The sequence below is a fragment of the Lissotriton helveticus genome, chromosome 6 (genome assembly GCF_964261635.1).
Source record: "Lissotriton helveticus chromosome 6, aLisHel1.1, whole genome shotgun sequence".
Classification (NCBI taxonomy): Eukaryota; Metazoa; Chordata; class Amphibia; order Caudata; family Salamandridae; genus Lissotriton; species Lissotriton helveticus.
The window spans coordinates 1,958,983,977-1,959,009,635 of NC_136067.1; the positions used below are offsets into that span (position 1 = coordinate 1,958,983,977).

Genomic DNA, 25,659 nt, shown 5'->3' on the forward strand with positions numbered 1-25,659 from the left:
AGTTCCCCACTTCTAAATGAGGCAGGGAATTGGTAGGTTTGGCGAGGCGGAAGGACTCACCTCGCTGCTTTACACTATTCCTGCAACACTGTCAAACCGCATGATGTCCTCAGTTCAGATACTTGTGCAGAGTTGACATTACATGTTGAGTTACCGTTTTGATTATCAACTTTTCGTTTTCTTGAAGGTGCCAGGTCAAATGCACAAAACTCTCATCAGGACATCTGCAAATTTACATTTGTTGCATGCCGCCATGGCTTGCATAAATGTATACGTGTCTTGGAATTCGAGAAGTGTTCCAGGAGAACTCCGAAGAGCATTTCACTTATAGATATTCCGAGGAGTCTATGGGCTGAAATATAAGGAAATGAAGCAAGTGTTTATTTCCGAGGGCATAAATAAAATGCCAGAGGGTACATGCAATGTTTATCATTCTTGTTTCTCCAATTTGCGACTCACAATTGAGCGCAAATTGTGAGTCGCAATTTGGAATGGTCGTACATCTATATCAATCAATCAAAGTGTTTGTTAAGCGTGACTACTCACTGGTAAGGGTCTCAAGGCGCTGGGGGGTGGTGGGGCTTTGCAGGTTCCAGTCCATCAAGGAGGGGCTCTGTCGAAGAGCCAGGTTTTGAGGTTTCTTGCGAAGATGGGGAGCGATGTTGTCTGTCTGAGGTGGAGCCTCATCCGGCCCCTTATCAATGTGTAATTATTTTCCCTGTGTCTCACTCCAGAGATGTCAGTCTAACAATGTGTAATACTTTTTCTACTGTCTCACTCCAGAGATGCCAGTGTTACAATGTGTAATTCTTTTTCCTCTGTGTCTGACTCCAGAGAAGCCAGTCTAACAATGTGCATTTCTTTTTCCTATTTGCCTCTCTCCAGAGATGCCAGTCTAACAATGTGCATTTCTTTTTCCTATTTGCCTCTCTCCAGAGATGCCAGTCTAACAATGTGTAATTCTTTTTCCTATTTGCCTCTCTCCAGAGATGCCAGTCTAACAATGTGTAATTCTTTTTCCTATTTGCCTCTCTCCAGAGATGCCAGTCTAACAATGTGTAATTCTTTTTCCTATTTGCCTCTCTCCAGAGATGCCAGTCTAACAATGTGTAATTCTTTTCCCTGACTCTCACTCCAGAGAAGTCAGTCTAACAATGGGTAATACATTTTCCTCTATGTCTCACTCCTGAGAAGCCAGTCTAACAATGCTCATTTTGTTTTCTGTTCTGTCTCCCTCCAGAGAAGCAGGTCTTCCAGCTCAGAGCGCACATGTACCAGGCGCGCAGCCTCTTCGCTGCAGATAGCAGTGGCCTGTCGGATCCTTTCGCCAGGGTTTTCTTCATCTCTCATAGTCAGTGCACTGAGGTAGGTGGCTGTCCTACTAGTTCCACTCGAGCACAGTCTGTTTTTTCAAACCACCCTCTCATCAGCTTTGGCTAGAGAGCTTGTCAAAAAGGACTGAAGTGTTGGCAGTATAACATCTTACTTTTAAGCTCATTCTGCAGCACCATTTATTACACACAATGTCCAAGGCCAAATACACAGGACGTGTGGTCAAAGAAGATATACACATGGTCAAGAGAGATTGGTGATATAAGAAGGAAAGTGTGTGGTGGAGATGAGAAGAGACTCTTTCTAAATGTTGAAGTGGAGGTGTTCTGGACAGGCCCATTAGTTGAAAACATGGCAGTCATATGAAGGCAGAGATGTGGTGTGCATGGGTGCAGATGGGTACATTCATGTCAAGAGCGGGCAGTCTGCAAGAAAGAGGTTCATTCTGTTGAAGATAGTATCTAGAGAAGAAAAGTGTTGATCGACCAGGCAGTAGACACTTGTCTCTAAAACGAATGGACTGGTTATGAGGGTACGGGAAAGCATTCTTTGTAAATGGGGGCACTCTCCTATATTTACATCAAACACCCAAAAGGTGATGGGAGGAATGCTTGCAAATAGTCTACTCCACTGGCAGTCGCTCTGGGTAGCATTGCAACCCACATGTTTTCACCCATTGTGCCACTCTAGACAGAGGCCCTCCTTATGCAAATCAGCACTGATCCTGCCCCTTAAGGGAACAGTCTGCCCGAACTGGCAGATGAGGCCTCCTCCAGGAGGAAATACAAGTAACCCTGGACCACTTTTGATCTTTCTAGGCCTAATCAATGGTGTACAACTTGGATTCTCAAGATGTTACTCTATGTTACGAAGTTTGAGTCAAATTTTGTTTGCACGGTGTGCATTTCATGGTGGACACAGGCAGGGCCGAACTGGCTAACTGGCATTTTTTGCAGGGGTGGCAGGGTGGGGTCCAGATTTGCTGCTGGGGGGCTTATGGGGAGTTGCCGGCGCTTCGAAATAAACAATGCAAAACAAATAGCTTTAAAGCGTACTTTCTTAAACATTTGTTTTGCATTGTTTATTAATGAAAGCCCGGTAGCCAGTCCGGCCTTGGACACTGGCAGGGAAAATGAGAGATGGTCACCCTTCTCTCTAAAGGGCTGGTGGCCAACATTGTGTCCTGGTGGCCCTTTAGCAGATTATTCCCTACATCAAATGTTACACTGGTAGTCAGTGGAGTTTCCACCGGTGTAGACCAGGCACTTTCCCCAACTCTAAATAAAGTGAGGGTACTGCAAGTTTGTGAGGGCCCTAGGGCTGCTAATTTACGGAAGCGCTCCCACTCTGCCAAACTCCAGCTAAGGCCCGAAGTTTGCCTACTTCTTAATTTGCAAGCAACAACCATTGTTTAATATCAGTTTGCTCTATATTTTGATCATGCAAAATTCTTTTTGTTATATGACCTACGGTGAACATGAAATATAGCAAAATCTGTGCTGCATTTAAAGTCTGTTAATGCAGCAAAAGCAATGCAAAATGAACATTGCTAACATTTTTGACAAATTCATACTTTCTGTAGTAAGAGGCTCCAAAATCATAAATGTTTATTTTTAAAAGGTACATTTGGCTATCTTTTGACAACAAAAGGCTATAATAATATAGAATGGACCATCCAAAACACAGCAGTCTTTCGTGTTGTCTTACCACATAATGAAGCAACAGGAAATATTTGCAGCAATTGATTATTCCATCACATTTGAATATCATAATGATAAAGAATGTATTAAGTGCATAGGAAATCAGAAAATGTTCAATCCTAGATGTTTTATGTGCATGTTTATTGTGGAACACATTCATTGGGTGAACAAACAATGCTGATGCTCATGGGCACTGACCCCCCCATAACAGCCCCTCATACTTTATTAGAACCTAAGCCAGGCAAATGTATTCTGTGGAGCAGTTCTCAATTCAGCTGTCCATTGGTCCTATGATTCTTCCAGGTACTTAACGAGACCCTGTGTCCCACCTGGGACCAGTTGCTGGTGTTCGACAATGTGGAGCTGTACGGTGAAGCCCACGAGATGCGAGATGACCCACCCATCATCGTCATAGAGATCTACGATCAGGACACTGTGGTAAGTACAACTGAGATGCCTAGGAAGGGATATTTAGAGCCTACTTCACCATGATCTTGAAAGAAGGAAGCTCATTTACTCTGGTAAGTTAGCTCAGTCGAATAACATCCACTGCAGAGATCAGTATGTTACCTGAAAAACACAGCTTTAAATGCTGGCAGTTCCACTCAGTCTTTCATACCTCCAAGGGCAATAGAGTGAGTGTGATAATGCCTAGACCTAATTTCATTCTATATATATGTATCATCATTTTATCATTTGGAACGTACAATTTGTTTGCATCCATTGCATTGCCAATCAATTTCCTTGTGGGCATTTCCACATGGATGCAATTTAATCTCACCATCTGTCAATTAATTGGAAGAAATATAATGAAAATTTATAATTAATATTTAAAGAGGATTATGTTTTAAGATACTAATAAGGGGAAGGATGAAGGGTTTAGAGGTGAAGGATTTAGGGACAGAGAGTGAATGGTTTAGGAGGTGAAAGATTTAAGTGTGAAGGCCCCAAATTGCCATACTCTCTAAAAAGAATAGGCCTAATCTAAATAGGCAGCCTATCAGAGGTTGGGTACTAATAGGATGGTAGTTCACAAATGGTCACAGTTATGGTGTGACAGTCAGTCTCTCAACCATGAACCTTACCAATGTTCTCCAATCATGGTTGTCATCTTTCTTCCTGAATATTAGCTGAAAACAAATGTGTACAAAATAAGTTGCACAAAAAGTAACCAAGTATCCATAATCCACAATAGAATGCAATGAAACCATCAGAATATAAATAAACAACTAAGCAATCCTAAAAGTGAATTGATGTTTTTAATTACATGTAGATATATTCTTAATTGGGTAGCATTAGAAGCTCCCTTAGTATAGGTCAATGTGGAAGAATCGCCCAGTTTGTTTTCATTCAACTAAGCACATTACAATGAGAGAAACAATCTGGAAAACTTTAGATGAGAATTGGGTGGATGAAGTGGATCTTTTTGCCACTTCAGCATGATGAGGGTGCTCTGCACTGTCAGTATCTGGGGTGTCAGTGTACTTGATTTATACTAATAAAGGATGAACACCTTTGTATTCATACTATTTAGTGGAAGACATTTTTAATGTTATTTGTTTTTGTGTTAACAAAAACCTTAATAAAAAGATGTGAAAAAAGGATATAAAAGTATGTCTTATTTTTTGATTTTGGTCTCTTTGTTGTCCAGAACAGATGTGAACTGTTTTTTTGGTGTTGAGAACAGATCTGACCTGGGTTTCCTTTGATGGCCATGCTTGCCTTTGAATGCATGAATGAAGCGGCTAAAAATGTACTAGGCGTGAATGTGGAAATTTCACATTTGAAATTGAGCAACCTGCTGGAAACCTTTTCAAAACTGTGAACAGAGGTTCATTTCAATGGCATGCCTTCTTTTGATCCAATGTGTTCTCTGTTTCTTTTAGGGGAAAGCAGATTTCATGGGCCGGACCTTTGCCAAACCTGTGGTAAAAATGTCCGATGAAAGGTACTGCCCTCCTCGCTTCCCTCCACAACTTGAATATTACCAGATATACCGAGGAAACTCCACCGCTGGGGATCTGCTTGCAGCTTTCGAACTCCTCCAGGTAAGACAAGATGCCTGCAACAGGTATTTCTTGAATTATGAAAGGCTCTAGTTAAACCCTTTGCGTGCTCGTGACGGAACCGTTCTGTCACGAGCCTCGGGTGGGCTGTGCTGGTGACGGAACGGTTCCGTCAAGGCCCGTTCGCCGCACCTGCGCGGCGCGAATTCCGCGCCTGCGCTGACGTTCTAAAGAGCGGGTGGGGCCGTGAAGGAACCGTTCCGTCACAAGCACAGCTCACCCGAGGGCCGTGACGCAGCGGTTCCGTCATGAGTACGGGAGCGCCGCGTGGCCCCGCCTTCCCCTTAGCGCTGAGGCGGAATAGCCACCGCAGCTAAGGGGTAAGGACAGCTAGTCATGTAGACAACTTTCATCCAATAAAGTGGGAAGCTGAAACTCCAACAAATTAGCAGGACTCTGCACATTTTTGATTGTTTCATCTTGTGTGGAATAGGAATCAACACAATCTTTTGTATGATAGACTACAAATTCCAGCCATTTATTACACTGCAAAAGTAACTTTTACCTTCCGTGGTGGGGAAGGGTAACACTTAGCTTGCACACCGGAAGTTTTCCTCTTGTTGACTGTGCATGTAGATGACATATGCTTTTTCTTCACCTGCAGTGTTTCCAGGATCATACCACACTATAATCTCTGTCTATGCTTTTTCCTACTTTTCTCCTTTCTCTTTCTCTGTGTTGTCCCTCATGCTGCCAGATTCCCTTTGATGATCGAGAGATAAGGGCTGCCCTACTTGCTGTCACTGACCCCAGTTTGCCTAAAATCAAGGTGCTTTTAGATGTCCTGCTTTCAGATGAAACATTATTTTTAAATCAATGACCTAAAACTATGGCAGCTGATGATGTATATTCATAGTCACTCTTGTCAGAGATGCCTTCAGAGGGGAAAAACTTTTCTGAATTAGCACTCTTGAAGTTTATTTGTCACATGCATGCAAGGATGGACATTATTTTACAAAATATTGACTACAGGCAGATGAGTATCTCCTATCTAGGACAGGCAAAAGCATAAAATGACTAAAGAATGCATACTCTTTATTTGCTAACACTTGATTGTATTATAGTTCACTGTGATTTTGTGTTGTACTCTACTTTTTATTTATCTGACTTTGTGCTTTTTAGTATTCTGCTTCTTACCTTGAATCCTGACAGTGTACTGTGTGTCTATGGTTTCATAGCACCTGAAGACTTTATGAGTCCCTGTTTCTGATTGGTTGGGAAAGAGCAAGCTCAGAACTATACAGCCAATGGATTAGCTCTATGATTGAGCTGATCTCTGAGAGGGCAAGGGGTGAATAACATCTTAGATTGGATATCCCGGCAGTTGGTGATTAATGCCCCAGGCTGTGGACACTTTGACTTACAGCTGTGTGATGGCAGCATACACTTACAGGGCAATATCTTGCTTACCCATGTAAAGTCTAAATATTATTTATTTTATTGTATTTTATGTATTTGTTGAGTCAATGTTCAGGCCTGACACTAAGCCCGTCACATATTAATGATGGGATGGACCAGCAAATTCATTAATCAGCCATAATCCGCAAAGAGTATTCCACCATACCTGTGATTGTCGTAGTAGGTCGCAATTCGCGACCTACCACATGCATATTTATGAGCTAGGTTAGATTGCGACCCGCTACGAATGCTGATTTTGCACATTAACTGGTATATGTCAGTTCACAAAATCAGATGTGATTCAGTAAAAGCTGGTGTGCAATTCGCGATTACTATTACTGAATTGATTCTTAGTATATCTGCCATAAGCGAACCAGCTGAGAATTGCTTGAGTGGTATCTATTCAGGATGTGGTGATGATCAGTGTTGAAGGGCACTGATAGATGTAGGTGAACCGGGGTGGAGTTGTTTTTCTACCTTATTAGTGAACGTAAAGACATTAATAACAACCTCCGCACTGTAGCCTCCAATGTGGCCGTGGGAGCAGAAATATAATGGATAGCCCTGATCGAGGTTGAGGTGTTCGACAAGATCTTTGCATTGCCACTGCTGTTTTCAGGGGAAGGGTTGGTAATTGGTAAGATCATTTGAGTCAACATAAGATTTGTTTTAAAGGAGTGAGAATTTACTTGTAGTACCATGATGGAGGAAGGTGTTGAGTTGAAAGAGCGAATAATAAGATAGTCTTAGTGAGGGAAGATGGCATCATTTGTTTATCTTATGAGAGTTCTTGGTGTGATATTAAGATGTTCACAAAGTTGTGGGCGTGATGAAAAGTGTACCAGGAGTAGGGGGCAGGGAGGCTGTTGCAAAAGAATGTGGCTGATGGGATGTGGGTTATTTGTGTTTGCAGAGGCAGGTTTACGGCACATGGTGGTTATATTATTTAAGAACAAGTGGTTGATGTTAGTAGATATTTTTTTATAATGTATTGGTTTGGTATGAGTAGGGAGTGGGTTTATATAACGTCTGACCACTCTGAAAGTGATGGACTGTACCTGTCAACATCAAAAACTGTTCTGTCTATATACTTACTATTTGCCTTTGCAATTGGAGAATTCTCCTGCAGTGCATACAGGCTAGAGGATGGCGAGCGCTTGTTCCATACTGATCATGGTGTATTCAGGTTGGTTTGAATTTGTGGTACCGAGCCGTGCATGCATTTCATAGAAGATGCAGAGGGGAGAGGTGTGGCTCTCAGGCAAGGTGTTAGCGTTTGCTGAAGTATAGCAGGTGGATGGGGGTCATAGGCTATTGTATTGTGTCAACAGGGATCTTGAAAGGTCTACTAGGAATCTGTGATGAATTGGGCTCCCCATTTTAGATCAGTTTTCCCATATCACCTCAACAGGCATAACTTAGGATTGATTTTAGCACATGTTCATGGCCTGAACACTTATGCTGTATATTTGCAAGTAAATAACACTGCTCACTGTGTTAAAGCCATACATGGTATCAGACCTGTACTGTGGCTATTTACATGGTGACAATATTTGAATGTCTCAATCTATTGCAGAAAAGTGCAATCATTAATTAGATGTAGTGCCAGCATTAAAGGCGAACAACTGGCACCCAATACTACTGCACACCAGCATGTCAAACTCTTACAGTTCAGAAGAACATGCTTTGTGCTGGCCCCTTCCCAGTCAGCAAAGTTCTTAAAATCAAGCAAAATCCCCTCCCCGCGGCGCACCAGTCATGTAAGCCGAAGCCCATCCAATGGGAAGCAGCATGCTACCAACGCGTAGTCCATGATTCAACATTGCTTTATGCTATTAGCTCACAAGACTGGCAATAGGAGGTGTTGGTGTTATTGGGGGAGTGGAAGTACTATATGGTTATGGGGCAGTGACATAAGCCATTCTCCTGATTGTGTGCTGTTGTGTGTCTGAACCACCCAAATGCATGAGGTTAGGGTGGAAGTTTGTGTGAAAGGAGTGCTGTCTGTAGCAGCCATTATTCCGTTCACATTCCAGTGATCACTTTAGAGTTCTGGCATGGTTGCCCTGACCTCCAGGGCTTATACTTGTAGTAGGGAATGGTCTTTCTACTCTCTTAGAGGTGCTAGTGCATGTACTGGCTGCACCTGACCATTTGTTGATAGAAGGTGTTGTGTCTTCTCTAATGACATAACCCCTTTGAGATAGCTTCACCAGCGAGTAGTGGACTGACCTGAGGGTATGGGCTTCGGGATTTCAATTTAGCACATCATGTGATGTTTAGCATATCATGGGAATCCCATGCTTTCACAATAATGTAACCGTAACTGAATAGAAGCAGTCAACCATTACAGAATACTTTAGGCCTGTGTACATGTCAATTTGTTGTTATGAGTTTGTTCCCTCTCTGTGTGATTTACACTCTCGTCTAATGTAAGTGTTGAACACTTGCAACTGAAAGGGTCAATTATATTTTACAAGTAATCAAAGGAGACATTCAGATGAGTGAGATTCCCTTGATCAACTGTACTGCATCAGATTTGCTTCCAGAAACAGACTGATAAACCAGAGCATGTGAGCATGGCGCCTGCTGGGCAAAATAGCATGAGCATCGCATCGCTGAGTGTAAATCTTGAGTTTGGTAATGGTATCTAATCCGCACTGTTTTCTCTTTGACAGATTGGGCCGGCAGGGAAGTCTGATCTGCCTGCGATTGACGGCCCCACGGATATGGACAGGGGTCCTATACTACCAGTCCCTCTCGGCATACGGCCCGTTCTGAGTAAATACAGAGTTGAGGTAAACTACTGATATCACAGCCAAGTGACTCTTGCTTTGATGATGCTTCCCACTGTGTGCTTTGAGTGCAGCACAATAAAGTGCCTGTCAAATAGCAATGTAGGACTTCATCCTTCAAAGACCAAAAGAGTGGTCTATGGAAATCTAGACCCAACCTCAGCCACTGGTAATTATTCTGGGTCACATTCCAGTTCATCATTTTCTTCTCACTCCTCCACTACAGATAAATCAAGCATATGTGAGTGAGCCTTGTTCCTGCTCCAAAAGGAACAGTCGAATGCAAACTACCAAACCACATTCCATCTGCAGAGGAATGAGAGCATGACATGGCCAGTGTCAGCCCTATTAGGCTTCTTCCTTGTGGTGCGTCTTGATTCCTAGGACTCAGTGTTTTATATGCATGGGCGCTATGGGCGCCTGGGCATTCACATTGACCTTAAAGTGTCTCAATATAAAACAAAAAAGTGTTGGGTAGAATGCTTGAAATAATCCCACCAACTCGTGATTACTTTGGGTTGCATCGCCGTCCATCTTTTCCCTCAGTGCGCCATTGCAGACTGGGGCAAAACAAGTGTATATCACTGTTGGTCCTGCTCCAAAATGAATCATCTAGTCCAAACTCGTGAAGCATATCCTCTCTAAAGGGGATCACGAGCAATCCCCAGACTTGTGCCAGACAGAGCACAGAGTAACTGCAAATAACCACAATGGGTTAATCCTGCTCCTGAAAAGAAATGTTGTAATCTACAGGGCTCAGGTTTAAATTATTCTTTCTACTCTATAAGGCAAAATAATCCATTTGCTTTTACAGACAAAGGTGACTTAACGTTTCTGGCAAAATTAATATCATAATGTGCAGCATCCTGAAGAAGACTAGTGAAAGATGAAAAGGCCTAGTAAGAATGTCTATAAAATTCTGTTTAACCACAAATATTTAAAGAGATAAATTCTCATCACAAAGATTTTATTGAGTTTATAAAATTGAGCTTTGCATTATTGTCTGGAGTCCATATTATAGCTTCTGGAAATTGTGCAGACAAGTACACATGGGAGAGTAGTTTGGTCCACAGATTGCCATACTAAAGAATTGACTTACTCAAAGGTGTGATGGGGATTAAATCTGTACTGCACAAAGCAGCTGCATACTTCTGATTATCTCTATTACAGAGAGGCCTAGAATGAGAGGGCGCACTATAAACTAGGAAAAGAAAACTGGACATTTTTCATCTGTGAGAATGCCTCCATGGTCATCCCCAGTGAGTTATTTGAACTGTTAACCAATAAGAGCATTGCAATATTAGCTTTTTGAAACTCTGTCCAATCAAAACGGATCTTCATACACTTTGCTCTTGGTATGTACTATCAATGAACATATGCAGCCCATTATTAAATAACCATCTTGTAGATTTCAGGATATAAGATCACAGAATAAGAAGGTACAGGCAATCAATGCTCCACATAGACAATCCATTGTAAACGTTTCTAAAGCATGGGTTTGACTATGCATCTGCTGGCTTTATATAACAACTCAGAATGTCCCATATCCCATATTTCACCTATTACCAATAGCCCCTCTGATTACCTGTCGTTTACCCCTACACCACAGTCATCTTACAGGATGACGGCCATTTTGATGCAAATCTGTTTCATTTACTGACGATGAATAATCAAAGAACAGCAATAAAAAAGAGATTCATCAAACTGGCCTAAAATATGCAAAAGGGCAACGTATGGATGGATCCTAGCTCTGTGGCTTCATACATTTTTTAACAGAAAAAGGCAACCTGAAGAAGGGTGCCGGTAATACCTATTAGTCAAAATGATGCTTTGGACGATACTTCAGAATTATCGCATATATCCATTCAGCAGTGGAAAGCCTTTAAAAGGCTTTCCCTTGCTCTCAGCCTAGCCAAAGTTAATACCTTACGTTTTTGGAGGACCAATGTCATTCCAACACTCCACTCATGGTTTGAAGATATGTTTGCTAACTTTGAAAGAATGAATTATAAATTAAATGTCAATTTACATCACTTTGATCATACAGGCGGTCCTTTTCTAGGTTCACGATGATTCTGATTATACAATGTAGATTTACTGTGGAAGGATTTACAAATGTTTCCTATATTTTGTTCACATTAAATTCTTTATCTCTTGTAATAAACATTCTGCTGTATTAATGAAGCATCTGTATATGTAAATGTGGTAATTGTATTTTTTTTGCGTATCCTGTTTTCTTTTGTTTTTATAGTTTTTTGTTCATTTCTCATAATGTATCCTTGGTACTTTCTATTTACATAAAGATATTTAATTACTGATCATTGTTTGTTTAATTTTGAAAAATTTAATTAAGAATTGGGTTATAAAAAACAGAATTATGGTTTGTGTGTCTCAGATGAAAGATGCTGGGTTGAGCATAAATCTCCTGTCCAATGATGTATGCTATGGCCATAGCAACAGGCATGGTTCAGAATGCTCTCAGTGTGAGACTAATCTATGTTATGTGAAAATGAATTCGATTATCCTTCACCCCATGGCACCTTGAGTGCATGTAACAAGCCAACAGAAGGTTGTGAACAGTTCGGCCAAACTCTTAGTGAACTGCTTAAATAGTTCCAAAATACCATAACTTTTGGCTGTCACCATTATCATTCTAACCCATGTAAAATCATATTGTTTCCTTTTCCTCAGATTCTGTTCTGGGGTCTGAGAGACCTGAAAAGAGTTAACCTGGCCCAGGTGGACAGGCCCAGGGTGGACATTGAGTGTGCCGGCAAAGGGGTGCAGTCTGCCCTTATCCAGAACTACAAGAAGAACCCCAACTTCAGCACCCTGGTCAAATGGTTTGAAGTGGTGAGTGTGTGTTTGTCCCTTCAGGGGGTGCCAGGTACACTGGAGCACACCAATGTTGCGCCCTTGTCTAGCAGTTTGACGTGGTGAGTGTGGCGTTTGCCCCTTCACAGAGTGGGGGTCCTAGGCACACTTGAGCACCCCAACTTTGGTCTCCATGTCCAGTAGTTTGACGTGGTGTCTGCGCTTATGCAGAGCATGCGATGCTAGGTACGTCAGAGCACCACAACTGTTTTAATGCGGTCGAGTAGTTTGAAGTGATGAGTGATATGTTTATTCATACTTGCTAGTTTTGCAAATGTACAAGTTTGGGAGGGGTCCCTTTTTTATGTTACTATTTAATGCAGCCATTAGAGCTGGTGGCTCTTGGATGTATTACCATCTGGTTCTAGTTCATCAACAAACAATATTTAAAGGCTTCAATCTAAGTTGCATAGCCATACCCAGTGCAAAAACACCTTCGGCAATGCAGCGTGTGTGCATGATATTGGTCTGTTTTTACAATGCATTATTCATTTGGAAATAGCATGCAAAAACATCTGTGGCTTATGTTGTGCGCAGTACTACCACTACCACATAGTTTTGACTTCCCAATTTCCTCCAGATAGCAAGTGACGGTAATGGCAGGCACAAATGGGAGGCATTTGCAATCCACAAAATGCTAAAGGGGTGTAAAAAACATTTACCCCGGCTTTTTCACTTTGTGGACAACAGGGATGGAAGGCCTAGGTGCTTCAAATTTTTTACATATTAAGTATCTCAACCGGTCAACATAGTAGCAAGGGTGCACCCACACACTACAAGTGCACTCACATTACAACCCTCCACTACTTCGACCTACCACTACATCGCCTCCACGGCATCACCTGCAATTACGTAGTTCACTGTACATTATAAAAATAGGTTAAAGATAAAAATTAATCAATTAAAAGTAAGGAAAACAAATTATAAAGGGGGTGGTCACATGCACCAAGATGATGTATAAAGACTGCTGTGAGGTTCCAATTCTGTTTTTTAATGATTTTATGAATATTGTGCCCTTAAAGTGTTATTTTCAAGTAGACATGCTCTACTGAGCAGTGCATTTCAGTAGGTGTCGATTGGTTCCCACTAAGGTTTTCCGTCATTCTTAAATGCTTCCTAGGTGGCCTGCTAAACATTCTTCAATGTGTGTTCTGACGCTGCAGGACTGACATCGACGATTTTTATACGATATGGCACACTACAATTATTACAAGTCACAAAGAGGAGACCCTTATGGAAACTCCTATTTCTATGTTCCACTCTGTATCACTCATCTATTTTTTCGCATGCGTCCAACCGCTCTTCGTTTTTGTGTTCCCTGGACAGTCCCTGCCCCTTCCTACTTACCAGTTGTGTCTGGAGCCTATTTCACATAGCCCCAAACACTGACACTCCAAAGAAGCCTACCATGATAAGACAATGAGCATGTTTTTGTTTATCCCCAGGACTTGCCGGAGAATGAGCTGCTTCATCCACCGTTGAACATTCGAGTGGTGGATTGCAGAGCCTTTGGCAGATATACTCTTGTGGGTTCACATGCCGTCAGCTCGCTGAGGAAGTTCATCTACAGGCCTCCGGACAAGAAAGCACAAAACTGGAGCACTGCAGGTAATGTACATGCAGAATTTCCCTTTCTCCCTACTCTGTGGTCCTTGAGGAAGTCTCTCTCCATCAAGTAGGCTCTATGGTAGTGAGGTGCCTGCAAAACAAGACCCCCGCTTCTGGACTAGGGACCTGTACTCAATCCAGGTCTCTTGCAACAACCTTTAACGTTTGCATATTAAGAGTCAGCTCTCTGCAGTCCCAGTAGGGGCAACAGATACCCTATTGGCCTTGATGAATGACTGAAATAGAATTCACCTGAAACCTACACCTATCTCTAGGAACAAGCTTGTTTTAAGGTTTTCCTGGGGGAGAGCATCAAGGCGTTGTCTTAACAGTAGCTTTACTGAAATGTGTGTTGTAAGCAGAAGGTCAAGGGGGAAAAAGTGGGGCTAAGGTCACAGAAGAACAATCGGACTATATGGAATGAAGGTGATTGGCTCTGAGTGTCTATGTAAAAATGCAGAATGCTATCATGAAGGAGTACATTATGTTTATAGTAAGAACTAACCCTTAATAAAGAAAGAGACAATCCTAGCCTTACAGTTTACCATCACATTTACTCTAAGCTTTACATTGACGCTATATCAAATTCTTTAACCTCAACCTGTAACTATTTATTATTCTAACTCTATTGTCAGCTCTTAGTCATCCACTTTTTAACATTCACAGTTTATTTAAATATTTACATTAGTAGAATATTATGCCTTTTCCCATCACTCCGGCTCTTACATTATGGTTTTGTGTAATTCACATAAAACCCTTGGACCTAGATTTACTAAGGCTTTGCAGTAATGCACGGTGGAACTTGCTATGTACTATCCAGTGCAAAAGGTGTTGAGCTCTGGAAAGGTGCCCTTTTCTGAGTGCAAAAACCACCTTGCAGTGCTTTACTATGCTTTGCGTCGAGGGGGCGTTGCTGTCACAGATCAATACAACCATCCGTGGATTTCAATGCAAAGCCTGATCTGCTAAGATAGTCAGACCGGGCCTTGCATCAAAAACAGCTCTCTACTTGAACCAGGCACAAACAAGGTGAAATGTGTTCATTTTTCAAAAATAACAATGCATTGCATGTGTACTGTAGTAAAGAGCAAACGTCCAATGCGTAGGATCGTCCTGAGTTTGTCTATACTTAAGAATTTATGCTGGAAGGGTACGATTACCATACAAATCCTGTGCTTCACAGCGCAAGCTCGCCTCTGCACCATCAGGTGAAGCTGAGTGTCGTGCATGTCAGCCTTGTGGGGAAGCATGATTCTGAGTGTGTGGGCCTGTGCACCACCTGTCAGAGGTGTGTGCAGTATTTAAGGGATCCTCAACCAAGACATTTAAATAACCAGGTGGGGAAGTGTGGCTCAATGGTTAGAGCGGCAGACCCTGATGCAGAGGTCTAGCCCGGGACCAGGGTTCAATTCCCGCCTCGGCAGGGTCTTGGGCTCAATTTCCTCGGACCTGATATTTCTCGCCTCGGTGCCTATTCTAATCATTGGTACCACTCTGCAACTCTGGGCAATAGCTTGCTTAATCTCCACAACGGCCCAAACAACACTAGGATGCCTGGCTTCACCTTGGGGGTGCCCAGGAGTGGGCACTTCACATGGAAAGCCAAGAAGGGTTCCACAGCGGTATGCGTACAAGCGCCTGAGATACCCCTTCGGGGGTCGATTCGGGCGCTATACAAGTACTACTACATTTACAGGTTAGATAATTTTCTTGGACTTGCTGAATAAAACTGAAAATAGATCCAGAAATCACTAATAAACTGGGATGATAAATGTATGGAAGCTGGCAATAGATCTCACAACTGTTTCATCTACAAGACAAAGAATGGCACCATGTAATACAGTGCTTGGCCCACTGTGCTTCAATCCTCCAATCCATGCTTCTTTCCAAATGGCAAAGCAGCACCTTTCTCACAGTGGTAATGAAACAATACAAAGCGCGGTGGCACATCAGCCTAAAATCGTCTACAGCATCAGCACCACAAGTTGTTACTTCCATCTTGTTTTTTAATTCATGTGCCCATGAATGCAGAGATATATTATATTAAGTTTAAGGGGTTGGACCCATATAGTCAGTGGGACCTGGGTAATTGCTCGGTATGTAAGAAGGGGGGTCCCAGACAAAGCACAACAAATTATTAAATTCACACCAATTTGAGTAAATTAATTCAAAAAAAAGGGGGGATCGAATCCAGGTGCAAGGTGTTTTTATTTTCACCGCACCAATCCTAAACATTCATTAGGTCATTAGTCAAAGCATAGGTATTTATACAATACATAGAAATTCAATAAGCCCACAGGGGAGAGGGGAAGGTGCAAGGAAGGAAAAAAACATTTCTTGAATGTTCAAACATCACATATCATACTTCAATTATATCAGTCAGCATTTTTGATCACCGAACAAAATAAATAGATCCCCAAAGGTGGGGTCAAATGCAGTGTAAACACATCAGATTGAAATTAATTTCAAAAAACAAATCTCCTATACAGCTATATACATAAAATTGTTCTGTAGGAGTTTAAATAAGTAGAAAAGTCTACGTTTCGACCCATAGGATGTAGGACGGTAGATCCTTACTACGCGGGTCTTCGTCAGGACGTGGGGGTAGAGGGGAGGGGCGGGGTGGTTGTTGTGGGGCTGTTCCTAGAGACAAAACCATTAAGACAGAAAATTAATTAAAAGGTCTCTAAAAAAGAGTCCCAGAGTTTCCTCAAAAAAACGACTTTCAAAATTAAGGTAAATAGCAAGGAGGTATAGTGGATGACAGGGCCTACATATGAATTACCTGATGAGGAAAAAAGGCCTCAGAGTAACGTAGTCCAGGCACTTGCCACGTAGTTAGCCGAAATAGCTGTATCTAAGATTGAAAATAATAAAAGGACGCCAGTCACTGAGTGTATGCCAGCCGCGTCAATACCATGAAAAAATGAAAAAAGGTAAGCCCAAAAGTCCTACCTCAGCCGTAGTATTAAATGGTGTTCGGCTGTTCAACTAGTTGTAGCGGGATTAGATTGGTCCACAAACGCGTCAGTATAACTCATCGGTTAGAAGCGCTCTCCATATGCATTAGTGGAGGTAGCTGTTTCTGAGAATTAAAAAGTTTGAAAGCGGCAATTACTTGGATTGTTTGACATGAGGGCCACAAAGTAAATACATAGGAATACACATTTAGGCAGATATCCTACCTCTGCCGTAGTTTTTTGCCCATTCAAAAGGTTAATTATATCGTCGTGTGAGCAGCGAGATTGGTGTCCGTCGAAGTGCAACACAGAAAATGTGTCCGTTTAAATCCATCAATATTTCTGAGGAGTAATTGGAACCGAATTAGTAAAATGAAAAGCGAGCGGCTACATCAAAGAACACGAATGTCAGGCGTCTAAGCAGACGCTGTCAAAATTCCACTTACCCGAAGTGGAAAATATTCGGAGAGCGCGCGAGCCCGCGTCTAACTCAATCAGGTAGCAATCAGGAAGTGCTACCTTGGTAACGAGAGGTCCTTTTCTAACCTCGCTTGAGACGGGACTCTCGTTGCCAGGGTAACATGAGGCTTTTTTAAGAGCATATGAGTGCACAGACGGTGAACATGAACCCTGAGTTATGAACAGACAAGATTGAATGCACTCCGCTGCAAAGCACACAAATGTTGCTTATGAAATGAAGTCGGAGTTGTGGCTAAAGGGAAACTATTCTGATTGTTAAAAACGGTCAGCCTGTTAAAGCGCGGACATGCCATACACAGGGTAGTCAAGGCGCCAAATGGATCGGACACGGTATATTTTGTGAGACATTACAATCAAATATGCATTTGGAGAAACGGGTAGCTATGATCTCACAGAGGGTGAACATAAACCCTGACTTACAAACAAACGTGATTATTCACTACGTTGTACATTTTGTTTCTGAAAAAAGGCTGTACATTATGTTTCTGAAAAAAGGGGGTTGGGGCCACGGGACCTAGTCTGATTTGTACAAAATGGTCTGCCTGGTGAAGCGCGGACATGCCATGCGCAGGGTAGTCAAGGCGCCAAATAAATCGGACATGCTGTCAACATACATGCAAACACTGTACTTAAAAGCAGCTGCATTTTTTACATTTATGATATTCAGTAAAACTTCATAGGTTAGCAAAAGCTTTATAGGTTGGAAAAACGCTTCTTCCAAAGCTAAGTGAATACATTTGAGGCCAAAGGTAAGGAGATAGTATACTTGGCAAGTGCGGACCTACCTGTCAAGGTGGTCTAGGCACATTATCTTAACGTACACACATGTCCATTTTATCGATATACTGGGTCAGAAAACGTATATTACGATTAGGAAATGTATCAACCTGCGATCCAAAATATGGAAACAGTGTACCAAGAAAGCGTGTTGCTACATAAAGTGCTTAGGGACACGTGAGATTTACAAAATGGCCATCTGTGCAAAACTGCTCTCCGATTCATTAAGGCCCAGGCGGACAGAGTCAAAGAAACGGATCCATTTAATCTCTCTAACGTTGAGGATAGGTTCTATGCTCCCACCCCTCGGGCCCAGTCTCACTTGTTCCAGAATGGTCCATTTAAGGCTTTCTGGTGGGTGATCAAAAGTTGTACAGTGGTCAACTAAGGGTGCCCCCTCAACTTTGCATCTTATGCGACTGCAGTGTTGTAAAAAACGTACTTTTGCACGTTGTTGTGTCTGGCCAATGTATATTAGCTTACAGGGGCAAACTATGCAGTAGATTACATTGGATGAGTTACAATTGGTGTGCGCCTTAAGTGTCACTTGTTTTTGCCCATGAGAAAAGATTTTGGTCTGTAAGGTTGCTGGACACGCTTTGCACGAGCCGCAACGGTAATGACCCACAATGGGGGGTAAATTCCACATTGAAGTTAATGATTGTTCCTTGGTAGTCCTCAAAAAGGAGGATACCACGTGGTCGCGGATGTTCCTCGCTTTCCTGAAAGCGTGAAGTGGTGGGTTGCTGCAGTTAAGATCCTCAGAGATCAAATGCCAATATTTGTTGATTGTCTTTTTTATGGCATTACTTTTTGTGGAAAACGTGGTTACGCAGATAATGCGTTGTTCATTGTTGTTCCCTTTTGATCCAGGTTGTAGTAAGGTTTCCCTTGGGTTATGCCATGCTCTTTTTTTGGCTTTCTTAACCAATCTCCTGGGATAGCCTCGTTCAAGTAGACGTTCCATTAGTATAGTGGCTTGTTCCATATAATCATCTTTTTTGCTGCAATTACGGCGGATCCGTAAAAATTGACCAAAGGGCAAATTGTCACGAAGTCCCCGTGGGTGATGACTTGAATACAGAAGGAGGGAATTCCTCTCTGCAGGTTTCCTGAAAAGGGTGGTTTGTAAAATATCATTCTCCACGAAAATGGTTAGGTCCAAAAAATCAATGGATTTTCTGTCATACTGAATAGTGAACTGTATGTCAGAGGTACGACCATTAAGCCAGTTGAAGAAGGAGCCAAGGTCCTCCTCATTGCCATTCCAGATACATATGATGTCGTCTATGTATCGCATCCAAATATTTATTTTGGATCTGAAAGGGTTGTCATCATTGAGTATGAACATGTCTTCATACATAGACATGAAAATTATGACCAGGTCTGGAGCAAATGCCGCCCCCATCGCCACGCCCTTGATCTGAAGGTAGAATGAATCCTGAAAGATGAAAAAATTCCTCATCATGGCGATCTTCAGTAGTAAAATGATAAAGGATGTTGGTACTCGGATAGGTGCTTCCCGTTTGTCAAGGGCAATTGTCATGGCTTGCAGAGCCTCATCCTGAGGTATGCTGGTGTACAGAGACACGATATCACAGGTAACCAAACACTCCTCCTGTGGTTTATAAGGGCGTCCGTCAATCAAATTTATGATATGCGTGGTATCGCGAAGGTAAGTTGTGGTTGCCTCTGCTATAGGTTTTAGGAAAAAATCAATATATCTGCATAATGGTTCCAAAAGGGAGCCACACCCAGATACGATTGGTCGGCCAGGAGGCTGGTGCAGATCTTTGTGTACTTTCGGAAGAGTATAAACGGGGAGAGATCAACACGCAGGAAGAATTACAGGTGGTGAAAAGGACTTCCCCCTTGATTAACATTTCCAAATACACTTTACTGGATGATGAGATCAAAGTACTCAGTCGAGGATTATCTTTTGTGCCAACATCCAAACCAGACAATTTTAACACCATAGTGGAACTCCATAAATTTTTCCGTAAAATTCGACTCAGATATTTTTTCAAGGATAAACCTTTTGAACAGCCTCTATCTGCGACCAATTTTAGGACACCGTCCACCTTTGTACCTTCCACTCACGCCATGACTCAACGAATTTTGGCCTATGAGAGCCTCGTCCTACGGGACGTTAACAAAATTTTGGGAGAACAACAATTTGTCAAGTTCAACACTAGCAAAGCCGAGATACTTGCTTTGAAATCTATAAAAGATAACACCGAGGTGGTAGTAAAACCTGCTGACAAGGGGGGTGCAATTGTTATACAGGATCTCAACAACTACACCAGTGAGATTATGAGACAATTGAATGACGGGGTGAGTTACAAACGTCTAGATGGTGATCCATCCAGAGACCTAAAAGCAGAGATCCTGAGAGTAACACAGGATGGCATACAACAAGGTTTCCTGTCTGAACACGAGTTTCAGTACTTAAATCAAAAGAACCCACGCCTCCCTACCATTTATACTCTTCCGAAAGTACACAAAGATCTGCACCAGCCTCCTGGCCGACCAATCGTATCTGGGTGTGGCTCCCTTTTGGAACCATTATGCAGATATATTGATTTTTTCCTAAAACCTATAGCAGAGGCAACCACAACTTACCTTCGCGATACCACGCATATCATAAATTTGATTGACGGACGCCCTTATAAACCACAGGAGGAGTGTTTGGTTACCTGTGATATCGTGTCTCTGTACACCAGCATACCTCAGGATGAGGCTCTGCAAGCCATGACAATTGCCCTTGACAAACGGGAAGCACCTATCCGAGTACCAACATCCTTTATCATTTTACTACTGAAGATCGCCATGATGAGGAATTTTTTCATCTTTCAGGATTCATTCTACCTTCAGATCAAGGGCGTGGCGATGGGGGCGGCATTTGCTCCAGACCTGGCCATAATTTTCATGTCTATGTATGAAGACATGTTCATACTCAATGATGACAACCCTTTCAGATCCAAAATAAATATTTGGATGCGATACATAGACGACATCATATGTATCTGGAATGGCAATGAGGAGGACCTTGGCTCCTTCTTCAACTGGCTTAATGGTCGTACCTCTGACATACAGTTCACTATTCAGTATGACAGAAAATCCATTGATTTTTTGGACCTAACCATTTTCGTGGAGAATGATATTTTACAAACCACCCTTTTCAGGAAACCTGCAGAGAGGAATTCCCTCCTTCTGTATTCAAGTCATCACCCACGGGGACTTCGTGACAATTTGCCCTTTGGTCAATTTTTACGGATCCGCCGTAATTGCAGCAAAAAAGATGATTATATGGAACAAGCCACTATACTAATGGAACGTCTACTTGAACGAGGCTATCCCAGGAGATTGGTTAAGAAAGCCAAAAAAAGAGCATGGCATAACCCAAGGGAAACCTTACTACAACCTGGATCAAAAGGGAACAACAATGAACAACGCATTATCTGCGTAACCACGTTTTCCACAAAAAGTAATGCCATAAAAAAGACAATCAACAAATATTGGCATTTGATCTCTGAGGATCTTAACTGCAGCAACCCACCACTTCACGCTTTCAGGAAAGCGAGGAACATCCGCTACCACGTGGTATCCTCCTTTTTGAGGACTACCAAGGAACAATCATTAACTTCAATGTGGAATTTACCCCCCATTGTGGGTCATTACCGTTGCGGCTCGTGCAAAGCGTGTCCAGCAACCTTACAGACCAAAATCTTTTCTCATGGGCAAAAACAAGTGACACTTAAGGCGCACACCAATTGTAACTCATCCAATGTAATCTACTGCATAGTTTGCCCCTGTAAGCTAATATACATTGGCCAGACACAACAACGTGCAAAAGTACGTTTTTTACAACACTGCAGTCGCATAAGATGCAAAGTTGAGGGGGCACCCTTAGTTGACCACTGTACAACTTTTGATCACCCACCAGAAAGCCTTAAATGGACCATTCTGGAACAAGTGAGACTGGGCCCGAGGGGTGGGAGCATAGAACCTATCCTCAACGTTAGAGAGATTAAATGGATCCGTTTCTTTGACTCTGTCCGCCTGGGCCTTAATGAATCGGAGAGCAGTTTTGCACAGATGGCCATTTTGTAAATCTCACGTGTCCCTAAGCACTTTATGTAGCAACACGCTTTCTTGGTACACTGTTTCCATATTTTGGATCGCAGGTTGATACATTTCCTAATCGTAATATACGTTTTCTGACCCAGTATATCGATAAAATGGACATGTGTGTACGTTAAGATAATGTGCCTAGACCACCTTGACAGGTAGGTCCGCACTTGCCAAGTATACTATCTCCTTACCTTTGGCCTCAAATGTATTCACTTAGCTTTGGAAGAAGCGTTTTTCCAACCTATAAAGCTTTTGCTAACCTATGAAGTTTTACTGAATATCATAAATGTAAAAAATGCAGCTGCTTTTAAGTACAGTGTTTGCATGTATGTTGACAGCATGTCCGATTTATTTGGCGCCTTGACTACCCTGCGCATGGCATGTCCGCGCTTCACCAGGCAGACCATTTTGTACAAATCAGACTAGGTCCCGTGGCCCCAACCCCCTTTTTTCAGAAACATAATGTACAGCCTTTTTTCAGAAACAAAATGTACAACGTAGTGAATAATCACGTTTGTTTGTAAGTCAGGGTTTATGTTCACCCTCTGTGAGATCATAGCTACCCGTTTCTCCAAATGCATATTTGATTGTAATGTCTCACAAAATATACCGTGTCCGATCCATTTGGCGCCTTGACTACCCTGTGTATGGCATGTCCGCGCTTTAACAGGCTGACCGTTTTTAACAATCAGAATAGTTTCCCTTTAGCCACAACTCCGACTTCATTTCATAAGCAACATTTGTGTGCTTTGCAGCGGAGTGCATTCAATCTTGTCTGTTCATAACTCAGGGTTCATGTTCACCGTCTGTGCACTCATATGCTCTTAAAAAAGCCTCATGTTACCCTGGCAACGAGAGTCCCGTCTCAAGCGAGGTTAGAAAAGGACCTCTCGTTACCAAGGTAGCACTTCCTGATTGCTACCTGATTGAGTTAGACGCGGGCTCGCGCGCTCTCCGAATATTTTCCACTTCGGGTAAGTGGAATTTTGACAGCGTCTGCTTAGACGCCTGACATTCGTGTTCTTTGATGTAGCCGCTCGCTTTTCATTTTACTAATTCGGTTCCAATTACTCCTCAGAAATATTGATGGATTTAAACGGACACATTTTCTGTGTTGCACTTCGACGGACACCAATCTCGCTGCTCACACGACGATATAATTAACCTTTTGAATGGGCAAAAAACTACGGCAGAGGTAGGATATCTGCCTAAATGTGTATTCCTATGTATTTACTTTGTGGCCCTCATGTCAAACAATCCAAGTAATTGCCGCTTTCAAACTTTTTAATTCTCAGAAACAGCTACCTCCACTAATGCATATGGAGAGCGCTTCTAACCGATGAGTTATACTGACGCGTTTGTGGACCAATCTAATCCCGCTACAACTAGTTGAACAGCCGAACACCATTTAATACTACGGCTGAGGTAGGACTTTTGGGCTTACCTTTTTTCATTTTTTCATGGTATTGACGCGGCTGGCATACACTCAGTGACTGGCGTCCTTTTATTATTTTCAATCTTAGATACAGCTATTTCGGCTAACTACGTGGCAAGTGCCTGGACTACGTTACTCTGAGGCCTTTTTTCCTCATCAGGTAATTCATATGTAGGCCCTGTCATCCACTATACCTCCTTGCTATTTACCTTAATTTTGAAAGTCGTTTTTTTGAGGAAACTCTGGGACTCTTTTTTAGAGACCTTTTAATTAATTTTCTGTCTCAATGGTTTTGTCTCTAGGAACAGCCCCACAACAACCACCCCGCCCCTCCCCTCTACCCCCACGTCCTGACGAAGACCCGCGTAGTAAGGATCTACCGTCCTACATCCTATGGGTCGAAACGTAGACTTTTCTACTTATTTAAACTCCTACAGAACAATTTTATGTATATAGCTGTATAGGAGATTTGTTTTTTGAAATTAATTTCAATCTGATGTGTTTACACTGCATTTGACCCCACCTTTGGGGATCTATTTATTTTGTTCGGTGATCAAAAATGCTGACTGATATAATTGAAGTATGATATGTGATGTTTGAACATTCAAGAAATGTTTTTTTCCTTCCTTGCACCTTCCCCTCTCCCCTGTGGGCTTATTGAATTTCTATGTATTGTATAAATACCTATGCTTTGACTAATGACCTAATGAATGTTTAGGATTGGTGCGGTGAAAATAAAAACACCTTGCACCTGGATTCGATCCCCCCTTTTTTTTGAATTAATTTACTCAAATTGGTGTGAATTTAATAATTTGTTGTGCTTTGTCTGGGACCCCCCTTCTTACATACCATGAATGCAGAGACTCTTGTTTCTTTTCTTTCCAGGCCGGAAGTTGCCTTATATCCTTCCATTGAGTGTTTATCCTTCTAGTGCAGTCTTCCTCTCCAAGTTACCTGTTCATGTCTCTTTTAACCACTGAACTTGTTTTTTCACTATTCATGCTGTACTTTATAGCTCCTGCTACTGTACCTCTTGAGTCTGTCCTCTGTTCTGTCCTTCTCTGTCCTTTGTTCAGCTAAACTGATGAACGGGTTTATGGCACTGGCAAACGGAGGCCCCTACTCTCATCCCACAGGTGAAATTGTTGTCAATATGGAACCCGAGGTGCCCATCAAGAAAATGGAAACCATGGTGAAGCTGGAAGCCGTGAGTACTTCGTCTATTTCTAGACATATATAGTTTGGGAGAGAACACAACTTTTGTTGCATTGAATAGAACTAAACGTTTGTTGCATTGTATAGAACACAACTTTTGTTGCATTGAATAGAACTACACGTTTGTTGCATTGCATAGAACACAACTTTTGTTGCATTGAATAGAACTACACGTTTGTTGCATTGCATAGAACACAACTTTTGTTGCATTGAATAGAACTAAACATTTGTTGTATTGCATAGAACACAACTTTTGTTGCATTGAATAGAACTAAACATTTGTTGCATTGAATAGAACACAACTTTTGTTGCATTGAATGGCTCCCTAGGCCATATAGATAGCTTCACTGTACCATGATCCTCATACTATAATATGCGGGCTTCTTTAAACAAAATGTTTAACTTTTAGGAAGGCAAATGCTGCCCCTAAAATCACGGCCAATTTTCATGAGGCGGGTCGTTTTGCACCCCCACTGTAAATAGCCTGTTTGTGATGTGACCAATTAGATCAAAGGTAACATTGCAAATTACATTCCTATTCACTGACAGTATGCAAACTTCACATAGGAGTTTGCAAATGGGAGTAGTGCATCAGGCCTTTAATTGTTTGGAAGAAGCAGAAAAAGAAGTAATCCAGAGCTTGACTGTTATTTTGATATCCAAATGTATTCCCTTTCACCACTCTCTGTAATTGATCAGATTTAAAACAATTCTGCTTAGGGTGACCAGATCAGATAGCCATTTTGCAGATAACAGTGTAGGCTTAGCTTGGCATAAAAGACTTATGCTGTACCACACGTTGCAGAATTGCTTCCAATAACACTTTTCTACTGCACTTAGCATGCCAGCCAGCTCACAATAGTTACCTGTTTTTCTCAGATCATC

The 25,659-nt window shown here is 42.0% G+C and overlaps 1 protein-coding gene across 1 annotated transcript in view; it reads left to right on the top strand.

Moving 5' to 3' along the window:
* The window catches only part of OTOF (otoferlin), a 1,162,910-nt gene that overhangs the window by 992,414 nt on the left and 144,837 nt on the right, over positions 1-25,659 (top strand). Inside the window, exons 24-30 of the mRNA XM_078649977.1 lie at positions 1,241-1,365; positions 3,336-3,470; positions 4,919-5,080; positions 9,175-9,294; positions 11,983-12,144; positions 13,611-13,773; positions 24,636-24,766. Of these exons, the coding sequence (XP_078506103.1) occupies positions 1,241-1,365; positions 3,336-3,470; positions 4,919-5,080; positions 9,175-9,294; positions 11,983-12,144; positions 13,611-13,773; positions 24,636-24,766 (998 nt within the window). The remainder of the gene's footprint in view (positions 1-1,240; positions 1,366-3,335; positions 3,471-4,918; positions 5,081-9,174; positions 9,295-11,982; positions 12,145-13,610; positions 13,774-24,635; positions 24,767-25,659) is intronic.